Raw genomic sequence first — 12,067 nt, 5'->3', positions numbered from 1 at the left:
GTATCCCCAAGAAGTCCAGGCCATTAGTGTTTGTACTAGAGTGCCTGCTGTCCATCAGTCTAAACCATTTCTCCAGCTGGGGCGCAGGGATCTCTGGGGTGTCTCTAAGACCCCAGTCTCCAGTGGTCGGTAAGACCAGATCTCCTTCATATATCTTAACCGAACAAACATGTCACAGCAGATTGAAGGTGAAGCAGAGGAGAGAATCCCGCTGCCTCTTATTAAGGCATATATCGTGAAGACATGCGCAGAGGGGTAAAGCCGTGCCGCTCCTATCACTAAGTTTTTGTTTTGAGAAATAGTGTATATAATTGTTATATACGTTAACATGAGTTTATTTTTTTAATAAATAAATTCTTAAACTTTTCAGTGTTAATTGCAAATATGGCAAATATCAGTAGATGTCACCCGTACAAATTAAGCTCTTTGGGAGTTACCAGTAGCTTTTAAGAGGATAGAGGGTTCCTGAGAGCAAAGCACTGGAGAGCTGTGAGTGTAAGCGGAGCAGGAGCACAGAGCCCCAGGAGGAAGTGCGGCAAGTTTGGGTGTGTAGCGGGGGTGGGGTGGGCTTGCCTGGCCTTGGCTCCTCAGTAGGGCCAGCGTGGGGCCCATGCATGGCACATAGCATGTTGATATGAAAGCTGGTGAAATGCAACCTCAGAGCTGCTAGTCCCCTTTAAAAAAAAGATTCCGGGGCGCCTGGGTGGCTCAGTGGGTTAAGCCGCTGCCTTCGGCTCAGGTCATGATCTCGGGGTCCTGGGATCGAGTCCCGCATCGGGCTCTCTGCTCAGCAGGGAGCCTGCTTCCCTCTCTCTCTCTCCGCCTGCCTCTCCGACTACATGTGATTTCTCTCTGTCAAATAAATAAATAAAATCTTTTAAATAAATAAATAAATAAAATAAAAAAATTTAAAAAAGGATTCCATACACTGTTTCCCATAACCGAGATCTTTTGTACTCTTGCTGGTGATGAACTTTCTAATGTAATGTTAGATCAGAAGATTCATGCCTTTCAGATGATATAAAATGTTCTTTGTGCTGTCTCAGACCAAAAGAAATCAAATCCAGAGTGAACGAAGATCTAAATGTAAAAATGCAATGTGTAAAAATCTTAGGGAAAATATTTTTAGACTATTAGAGCAGACCTTCCTAATCAAATAGGAAGCTTAGAAGCCATAAAAGAAAAAAAGAAGTATTTCTATGACATAAAAATTATTTATATCTTCCATAAACTCACAGCAAAGTTAGTGAGTGACAGATGAGGAGAAAATAGTTGCAACATATGTAACAAAGCTTTGTGGTCTTAATGCATCAAGGCTGCTTACCAATAAATGAGAAAATGACAAATAAGCTAGTATGAACGACTGTGATTATGAAAAAAAAATACAGATTGCCAATATTCACAAGGGAAGATCTAAAATTACTAGTAATTGGTAAAATACAATTTAAAGCAAGATATATATTTTGCCCATCAGATTAGTGCAAATGAAAAGGGTGAGTATTCAGTGTTTGAGTAGTGTGGGAGGCAAGAGACCTTTCTGAAGGCCGAGTCTCGGTAGCCATCAGTATTTAAAAGAATATGTCCTTGACCCAGAAATTTCAATTTTAGGAATCTTTCCTGTAGGGATACTCAAAATGTGGGTCAACACTCAAATTCACACATACATACACATGCATACACAATCTTGTGATCTTAATGGGAAAAAAGATACCTAAACGTCTATCACTTGGAGAGTATAAATTCCAGTACATCAGTATTCGGGACTAGACATCCACCATAAAGAATGAGGTTGGTTTTTATATATTCTTGTTTGAAAATGTCTGTAATATGTTAAATGAAAAAAAAGCAATGTATTTGTACAATGATTCCACTCATTAAAAGAAGAAAACCTTTATTCAATTCAATAGGCAAATGCACAGATATACACAACAGGTGAACTGTGCTGTCCCCCAGGACACTGTGGGGCTGGGTGGGGTCAGGGAGGGCTATAGGCCTACAAAGGAGACTTTTACATCATACACTATTTCCTTCTGTATTGTTTACATTTTAAGGAAGTCTTCATTATTTTTATAATAAAATCCTTTTCAAACGAAACACAAATATACCCCAAATGCCCATAGAATCATGGAAAATACAATTTGACTGTGTTGCCACAAATGGTTATCTGCATAGCTTTCTGTATACAGGAAAATATAACCTAGAAAGACATCCTCCCAGTGAAGAATTAACCCCTGAAGACTTTGTGCAGTGCCCCCACTGTAATTATCATTTTCCTCTCTTTCCATGTTTATAGAGCAATTATGTTGTTTTTTTTTTTTTTAAAGATTTTATTTATTTATTTATTTGAGAGAGAGACAGTGCACAAGCAGGGCGGGTGGCAGGCAGAGGCAGAGGGAGAAGCAGGCTCTCTGCTAAGCAAGAAGTCTGATAATGGGGCTGGATCCTAGGACGCTGGGATCCTGACTTGAGCTAAAGGCAGACGCTTAACCAACTGAGCCACCCAGGCGCCCTTCAATGAAGCTTTTTTGAGAAAAGATAACATTTGTCAAGTCCAGGGCATGATTTAACCTGATGATCAGCCACACAGCTTCAGAGGGTGTCCAGAACAATGACAGCCATGCCAGTGGAGGGGATGAGGTGGGAAGCACAGCACCAGGGCTTTGCTGACTACCGGCTTCTAGAGCTGCTCAGGGCTTTGCCTCCTGAGCCTTCTGAGTCAGCCATGCCCATGGGATCTGGCCTTTTACTGCCCACTAGGACTGTGCCCGGCAAAACTGCCTGGCCTCAACCACTCACCACATCGGCCCAGCAGCTCAGCTCCCTCACACTCAGCTCTCCGTGCTCCAGGGTGCACATCCAGGCCACTCCCACTATAGGCCCCACGCCAAGTACCGTCCAGCCCACTCCAGCAAGCACATTTGTACATCTTTGTCCCTTGGGTACATATGGGCAAGCGTGGAGGGCAGTGTCCCAGGACTGGACACGGGGAAGTCCAGGAACACCCTCTGGTTTACCTCCATGCCGACTCTAGCCCCTCTGTTTCCAGCGTATGAACGGTGGGGGCTTATAGGTGCAGACCCTGGGGGGAGGGTGCTACTGAGACCCTTCCTGCATTATCCTGGGTGTGGGCCCGTGCACAGAGAGAGAACACCTCTCCACTGGCCTGGGGTCTACAGCAAGAGGGCGTGTGTGTGTGCGTATGTATATCCACATACATGTGTGATGTGCACGAATGCACTACGCCCATGCACGTACATGTGTGCTGCTGTAAGCCCATGTGGGGGTGCAGGTGTGTATGTGTGGGTGTATGCATGGGTGTGTGTTGTAGGCTCCAGGCAGGGACACAATTGACAGAGCTCTCCCTTCTCTCTTCCCCTTCATTAAAGGGGAATTTAATGACTCTACAAGAGTCAACCCATACCTCCCTACCTCACAACCAAGCTGTGTGCGCTCTTCCACTGTCTTTCAGAGACTCTCCCCATTTAAGTTGACCCCCCTGCACAATCACTTCCTTTCACCGTGCGGGGAAACTCCCAGGAACCAGTGGGCCACATTCCGCAGAGCCATGAGCTGGAAGTCAGAAAGCAGGAAACGTGGGTTCTAGGCTTGACCTTGAGCAATGAGCCTCTGCTTCCTCTCTGCAAAACCGAAGGGCTTGAATCCCCCAGCTCTAACTGCCGACTCAGGGTGCTGTGGTTCTAGAGGTCGCTCCCCGGCCCTGTCCTGGAGTTTGACGCGTGTGTCGGTGGCAGCCAGGAAATCCTCTGTAACGGCCGTCTCAGGAATGCAGCTTCTGACGGCTCATAAAATATGGTGCCTGCAGGGTTGGGGACAGGGGCGATGTGTTTTCTAAATCACTTCCAAAGGCAAGGCCCTGAGCAGAGGAAATTAGAGCCTTTTATCAACATATTCTCCCTTCGGTGTATTGTGGGGGTCCTGCGTGGGCGTGCTTTGGAAAACGTGACTCAACCATAAAGATGGGTTTAACATTCCGGGAGAGATTACCCTGGAAGTAGCAGCTTCAGTTTTGGCAGACTTTCTTACCTCCCCTGGGGGCAGGGCCATCCAGCAGGAACAGAGTTCAGATATTGGAGCTTTTCATACCCCAAGAGGCAGCAGCCCTCCAGGGCCTGCCTGCCCATGGGAAGGGACAGCCTGGGCAGCTGCACACATGCCTGCTAGCATGCACACTGGGCTAGAACTTCGGGATCCGTGTGGGGATGGGGTCAAGCACCTCTAGAAGTCTTGTAGAGTCAAGAATACTTTTTCCTAAGGCCCTGCTTAATGACACAATTTGCAAAGACAAGGTTTGAACACCACATTTGCCTGACCACCAGAGGTCCATTGGCAAGAGCCCCATGCCCAGGTCTCTTTTTCTTCAAATGTTATTATGCTGTCAAGGTCCGCCGATGGCCTCGGGCAGCAGCAGGCCTGGGGAAAAAGAGTTCTTTCTTCAGGTCCCCGAGAGGACCGGGGCCTGGTGGTCGCGTTGCTCAGAGAATGGTGATGGCACAAAGGGGCATGTGGCTCACGGGCTTTTTCCCCTTCCCTCACAGCGGAGCTGGAGTTTGCCCAGATCATCATCATTGTCGTGGTGGTCACGGTGATGGTCGTGGTCATCGTCTGCCTGCTGAATCACTACAAAGTCTCCACCCGGTCCTTCATCAACCGCCCGAATCAGAGCAGAAGGCAGGAGGACGGGCTGCAGCCGGTAAGTGTGGGCCTGAGCCTCTCCCTCTCCGTGCCGCCCAGGCCTCTGTCCCAGGCTCCAGACATGAGGCTGGGTACCAGCAAGGGCCACAAAGCAGACTACCCTCTTGAGTCAGCCCACAGTGGTCCACAGGTATCAAACACCCTATGGAAGTTTCCTGTACTCAAGAAAAGCACGGGCGTTGTGAGTGTTGCAGGTCGGTGAGTTCTCACCACCCGAAGACCCCGAATGTAACCACTCCCCAATCAGAAGAGTGACATGACAGCCCCCAGAAGCCCCCTCGGGTCCTGCTTCTAGGTATGGCCCCCTACAAGGTCACTGCTGCCTGGACTGCTGTCAGCACAGATCACTTTCGCTTGCTTTTGAACAATATTTTTAACAAAAGAATCCAACAGGAGGTGCTTCTTTGTGTCTGGCTTCTTTCACTAAATCGCCCATGCTGTTACATGGAGATTGTTTTTTTATTTTTTATTTATTTATTTATTTATTTTAAAGATTTTATTTATTTATTTGACAGAGAGAAATCACAAGTAGATGGAGAGGCAGGCAGAGAGAGAGAGGGAAGCAGGCTCTCCGCTGAGCAGAGAGCCCGATGCGGGACTCGATCCCAGGACTCTGAGATCATGACCTGAGCCGAAGGCAGTGGCTTAACCCACTGAGCCACCCAGGCACCCTGGAGATTGCTTTTTAAAAGCGGCCCTGGAGATGTTCCAGGGATCAGGAGGGCACCCGTGCAGCACCACCTGTATCCATAAGATGCCCCGGGGGTTCAGCAGCGCCGTGGGTGTGGGTGAGCTAGAAGGGCAGTGGGGGCTAGCAGGAGCTCGGGGCCGCCTCAGGGAGATCAAGGTGGGTTGGATTGTGCAGAGGACTCCCCAAACAGCCCACGGTAAGGCTCGTTGGGTTGTAATTTTTAGGGTTTCTGGCTACTTCTTGCCCTTAATCACCGTCCTCTGGAAAATAAAACGTGTTTTCAGTGGAACTGCTCTATGATCTGTACCCAGGAGACCGAAGGCCACTGGCACTTTCTGTTCTGAGCTGCTAGGACAATCCGTGATTCTGGAAGCCTTCAGTAGGAGGCTTGGGAATGCGAGTTTAGGCAATTACAAACTCTTGGTTGTGGTGGTGGGCAAGAGGCCGGATCCCCTCATGCTATTCAGCTCCTCGTGATACTTAGTCCCTGTGTCAGGACACGGGGGTCTGATAACTGGCCGTCATAGGTGTGGGGGTGCAGCTGTCCTGGCAGGTGTGGTGGAGTGGCTGCTGGACCCAGGGCCCTTGGACCCTTAGGGGAGGGCTGGGTCACACTTCATCAGGGCTGCAGAATTGCTCAGTGACCCATTAATTCTGCTGTCTGCATGGGTGGAGCTAAGGTTTGCTGGGTGTTCTGTGTCTGTGGGAGGCGGGGACAGGGTGAGGGAAGGGATGGGGCTGCCGGAAGCAGTCTTGAGAAAGAACCCCCTTCTCCCTCTTGCTTTCCCTTGTGTGCTGCAGTCTCCTGCCTTTATCTCTCTGGGTCCCCGGTTAGGCCCATGAGCTTCCGCAGCCCCACTAACAGGATTTCCATCACACCACCACAGTTTCCCTGGGGGCCCCGGGCCCCCTGTCATCCCAGCAGTCTGGTACTCGAGGGGTCCAGATTCACCCAACACTGGTGTCCTGGTGCCTCCAGATTCCCCACTGTGGTATAGGGGCAGTTCTGTCCCCTAAAGTTCTGTCTCCTGAAGGAGAGAATGAATTCTTCCAGAGTTCGGAACACAGTACACCTCATTCCCCAGAGGTGAAAGAGAGAAGATAGAGAGAAGATCATACTCTTGGCAACACTTTCAGAACTGCAGAAGGATCAGCCATCACTGCTTTGCCTCAGCCTTAATGCAAATGCTGACCGCCAGCCTTGGAGGAAGGAGGCAAAACCATCCTCACTCCTTGCCATCAATAAGCAGCCCTCAAGTTTCCATGAAGTACCTGCCAGGAATTTACCCACGTTCCCTGCCTTAGGCTCTGGGCTCCACTCCCCAGGGGATCTGAAGTCACTGCACACTGGGACTCAGACTGCCTTCTTGTGTTTGGCCTGGGTCCCCACTGACCTCTGTGTTCCCCTCAGATTTAATTTGGGGATCACCTTTCTTCTACGTGACTCACCTCGCATCGATGAGGTGGCTCCTGCCTCCACTCCTCAGCATAGACCTGGCTGCATCTGCTGTCCCCACCTCCGTCCACGGTGGCTAAGCTCCAGCCCATGGCTCTGCTCCCCAGATGGTGAGCTCCATGACCCAGTCAGGTGATGGGACATGTACGCACACACAGTCACACTCTTACCAGCAGAATAACACTTTCACAAAGGCAGAAAAGTGAAAATTTAAGGGTGGTGGGGTTTTTTAAAGATTTTATTTATTTATTTGAAAAAGAGAATGAGCAGTGAGGAGGGAGAGAGGGAGAAGCAGGCTTTCCCGGAGCAGGGAGCCTGATGCAGGACTCAACCCCAGGACCCAGCGATCATGAACCAAAGGCAGCCACTTAACTGACTGAGCCACCCAGGAGCCCCTAAGTTTGTTCTTACTTAGAATGTGTCTTCTGTTTCATTTGGGAATGGGTTTGTGTGGGGCCATCTTACAGGGAGCAGAAGGTTTCCCCCCCCCACCCCACCCCGGTCTATCCTGCTCTGGGGTTTGCTGGGCAGCAGAGCCTCTGTTTCTTGAAACTGAGAAGGTACTTGGTAATTTTTTGGATGCCCCTTAAGGGCTGCACAGCAAATGAAGAGATAATCAATATCTAGAGATTGTGTCTCTAGATGTCTCTCTCACACTGTATGCCTAATTTTGTTAATAAATGTCTGAAAGTTTTAACCCTGAGAACTGGACCCTGGTTCCGAGACGTAGGCTGCACTCAACTTAGGGTTTAATTCCTTTGCTGCTACTCTACTGGTTTTTTATTTCTTTGCGGGATGGGGTACTGAATGCTGTTGCTTCTCAAAGCTTGAATTTTCCTCTTAATCAAATGGGAATGGGGGTATTGCACAGCTTAGCCGTAGGCTCTGTTCAGCATTTCACAAACTCAAGATGTATTTTTACGCAGTGACTAGAGACTATTCAGGCTCAGACTGTAGCTCCAGCTCCTGACTAGCACTACTGACCTGTGGAGAGTCTAGAGAGGGAAGAGAAAGATTGAGAAAGCAACCTTACTTGTCTTCTAGACACAGAGACGAGTATAGCCAGCAGTGTGCGCCGCTTACCATGTTTCTGGCTGCCCAGGAATGGGCCCCAACCAGACGTCTTGCCTCCTTTTTGTCTATCTCTCTTCCCTAACGCCTTTCAAGAAATGATCTCTATCTCTCTGTCAAATAAATGAATAAAATCTTTAAAAAAATAATATTACAAGATAACATTTAAGAAGTGAGTTCATTCATACCCTATAATGGCTGCTTCACAACAACAGCCTTTTAAATTATGGCTTTTTTATTATGATCAAATTTCATTCTAATGGCTCAAGAAAGTATGAAACGAGGGGATGATTAAATATATAAATACATCAAGGATAGTGGACATCAGATGTCTTACTGTCAGCAGGGGGAATTATAAATACAGAAGGGAGGAAAATTAATCTATGAGGTTAGATGGGAATTCATGTAATAATGTGATCTATACTTTTACTACATATGAATAGAGATAAAACACGATTTAAATATATACATTAAAAAAAAGAAAAAAAAGAAATGCAGCTTCCCCTAGGACAGCACTAGGAGAGCAATTGATTAATTTACGTGCATGGTTCCCAGCTGGGGTGATTTTTGCCCCATAGGGGATATTTGACAATGTAGGGAGCCTTTTTTTTTTTTTTTAAGATTTTGTTTATTTATTTCACAGAGATCACAAGCAAGCAGAGAGGCAGGTAGAGAGAGAGAGAGGAGGAAGCAGGCTCCCTGCTGAGCAGAGAGCCCGATGCGGGGCTCTATCCCATGACCCTGGGATCATGACCTGAGTCAAAGGCGGAGGCTTTTAACCTATTGAGCCACCCAGGTGAAACTTGGGGGTGCTACAAGGATGTTCTAAACATCCTTCAGTGCACAGGGCAGCACCCGCCACAAAACAAACAAACAAAACCGACCTGACTCTAAATGTCAGTCGTCCCACAGTGGAGAACCCTTGGTCCCCGCAGGTGTTGACTGCCATTTTTCTAGAGGCACTTCGCTCTTCAAAGAGGGTACCTGTTACTATACATGGATCTCACAGGGCTGGCTCTGAGGCTTCAATAGAGTGAAGAGAACATTGCCCCACAGCATGGTGGGAAGTGTTGGGGGTCCCCTGCGTGATCAGACGGTCCTGGTCTGAGACTCGGAATAATTTCCCCAACCCATTCCTGCCCTCCTTGGTTCATTTAGTCATTCACTGAACACGAACCAGGCAGTGAGCAAAATAATGAAGAAACAGTCTGATGTTTCCTTGTCCCTGACCCTCCCTGTGACCCTCAGCAATGTCCAGCTGGCTAATTCTGTTTGGCATTTTATTAGTCTTCCTGGGACGGGCCAGGGGTCTCCAGTGGCCATTTGTGTCTATCACGGGACTGTAAACTGTAGGAAGGGTGTGGCCTGGGGCACAAGGGCTCAGTGTGAAAGTTTCAAGCTGCCCATCCAGGTGCCCTCACTGAACATCCCGAAGTGACCACCTGTGCCAGCCAGCCTCCTCCCCTGAGGGGCTCAGATGGAACTTGGCATTGAGGAAGGCCCCACTCTCATGGACAGGGCTTGTCGCAGAGAGCCTCGTAGGTGCCCAACTAGCTGGCAGCTTGTGGGTGCCTAATGCTCCCCGTCAGCCTCCCCCTGGGTGAGTGCATTGCTGAGCCTGTGCATTGCTGAGACCCTGGCCCATTTATTCTAGAACCCTGTGAAGTCTCCTGAGCATGTTAGAAAAGATGTATTTATCTTAAACTTGCGTGAAAAGGGCTGTGCAAGGCACAAGGCACAAGGCAGCCCCCACAACAACAACAACAAAATGACGTGACCCTAAATGTCAGTAGCACCGAAGTGGAGAAGCCCTGATCTCAGCAGGTGAGACACTAGCTGGGTTTTCCTTTCAAGGAAGAGGTTGAACATGTAGCTGTTGGGCTCCACCTGAGGAAACCTCACAGCCCTGACGTGAGCCACCCCTCTCCTCATCGATGGGCTTTCCACTCCGACCAAAGGGAAGAGCAGAACTAAGGTTAATAAGATGGACTCTTAATAGCCATGAATATCCCTAGTTCTCAGGGAGAGTCTTCTTCTGGAAAATGGTTGGTTGGACACTTGCCCCTTTGGGCCAAGTGTCAGGCTCACCCTGATTCTGGGAGGTTTGCTTTGTAAAGTCAGAGGTCCCTTCCTCCATGACTCCTCCACACGCCTTCTTCCTCACATGACACCCCCTCCCAGGGGCTCCCAGGCCCAGCGCTAACAGAGTCTTTTGGAAGCATACCTTCTCTGTGCCAGCTCCCTCCCGCCATGAAAGGAATGGATGGAATCAGCATTGGCCCTGGCCAGTCAGCCTTCATCACCACGGTATCTCTGAGACTCGGTTCTGTGGGAGCCTGGGGACAGGGCAGTACTGGCCATCAATTTGGTGGAAGCAGCTATGTCTGGATGAAAATGAAAAATAGCAACCTAGGTTTAAATTACAAGAAAAGTTAATACTTAGCTTATGTCCAAGAGCAGTGAGTGGCTTTGTGACACAAACCTGTAAGTATTCTCCCTGAAGTAGCCTTGGCATTTTTTTTTTTTTTTGAGCCTGGATTCATGTGATTTCAGGACTTTGAGACTGTCTAGATCCCTTTCCATTACCTTAGACTGCCAAGTAATAGGACAACAATAAAGGGGCATAAGTATTCCAGACACAGCCCTGAGAGAGATTTGCACATGTCGCCAGAGCCTCTCTCACAGGAGCTGGGCAGGGGGGTGATGGGGGCAGGAGCAGCCCTTTCTGCCAGCCTGCAGTGACCCACCTGGACAGGCCGGGTTGCAGCGGGCAGCGGAAAGTGGTGAGGTCAGAGTGGCCAGCCACTTCCTGAGGAACAGCAGAGGGACAGAAACATTTTGCTTCGTGTTAACTATGTGAAATTGTGGGTGTTCAGCCATTTTGACCTATAAAAACAGCCATTTCAATTAAAAAATTAACAGGAGTCACGTCAAGCATTTCTCCATTACTAAGTGCTGCAGGGATTAAATCACTTGTGAAAATATGGGGGCCTCAGCCTCCCCATGGAGATGGAGCTGTGCCAAGCCGGCACTCAGCACCGCCTGCGCTATCCCAGCTCCATGGGGAGATTGCCAGTGGGATGCTGGAAGGATGCCATTTGTTTTGTGTCCCAGCTGTTGGGAAGGAGGACATGCCTGCCACGCCCAGCTGTGTCTGTACAGAAATGCGGGTTCTGGAGATCCAAAGGGACCCAGGGTGCAGGAAGCCCACACCCAAAGTCCTTCCCTACAGATGTTGCATGCAGACTTGCCCTAAGGTGTGGCCAGTGTGTATGGTTTGCCCCACAGGGTGTTTTGACAAAACTTGATCGAACTGCAAAAATTGGGAGATTTCACATAAAAACTGAAATTTACAACTTCTCTTGAAAAGTCGACGTATCAGGCCACACTGGCCTCTGTGTGTGCCTGGCAGCCCCATGATGGAGCCACTCTGAATGGACTAGTGCTTACCTTTAGACTGTGGTCCCATCTTTCTGTGGGGAAGGGTGCCATTACCATCTGTTGCTTCACACAGTGGTGATTGTGTTTAGAGAAAAATCTGTTCTGCGTTCATGCCTCTATCACAAGGGGGAAAACAAAAGACCAAGAGAGCCACTGGTTTCCAAAGAAATGGGAGAGAACTTCCTTGTAGAAGTAAAAATCATTCATGCAAGAAGAGGAGTTCAACCAACTATGTCTGGACCAACAGAGTCTGGTGTCTCTTCAGTCCATCTGGATGTGCTCATTCTGGCCCCTGCCATCCAGTCTCATCCTCAGAGGGGGCCATCTCCTCCACAGCTGGGTCCTGGTGGCCAAAAGAATAGAGGAGATGGCCATCGACTTGGGACCAAAGATGGCCTGAGGATAGGCAGTTCTGGACTCTACTAGAAGAGCTCAGGAATCCACCACACTGGGCTTAGAACTCCTGGTGCTTGAGAAGCCCACAGGCTATGTTCTGGGCCCAGTGAAGGGTGCAGGGAGTGGGGAAGTCAACCACACACACAGTTCATTCCTGCAGGGACTAGAGAGGTGCACTGCTCTGTACCTGCCTTTTCTCATTTCTACTTAGGTTTAGAAAAGCATTTAGAAAACCATTTCTAAAATAATAGAAATGAACTATTTTAGTCAGGTGGGAAAAAAATGAACTAAAGGGCTTG

The 12,067-nt window shown here is 48.7% G+C and overlaps 1 protein-coding gene across 5 annotated transcripts in view; it reads left to right on the top strand.

The window, feature by feature from the left end:
* Positions 1–12,067, top strand: part of LDLRAD4 (low density lipoprotein receptor class A domain containing 4) — a 368,881-nt gene that overhangs the window by 336,067 nt on the left and 20,747 nt on the right. For all 5 annotated transcript variants that reach the window (XM_059409132.1, XM_059409129.1, XM_059409130.1 and 2 more), the window contains one exon: positions 4,557–4,711. In XM_059409132.1, coding sequence (XP_059265115.1) covers positions 4,607–4,711 — 105 coding nt within the window. In that variant the 5' untranslated portion in view covers positions 4,557–4,606. The remainder of the gene's footprint in view (positions 1–4,556; positions 4,712–12,067) is intronic.

Source organism: Mustela nigripes, chromosome 8 (genome assembly GCF_022355385.1).
Source record: "Mustela nigripes isolate SB6536 chromosome 8, MUSNIG.SB6536, whole genome shotgun sequence".
In the NCBI taxonomy this organism is placed as follows: Eukaryota; Metazoa; Chordata; class Mammalia; order Carnivora; family Mustelidae; genus Mustela; species Mustela nigripes.
Note: the sequence above shows the minus strand (reverse complement) of the source record. Positions and strands in the feature narration are given on the sequence as shown.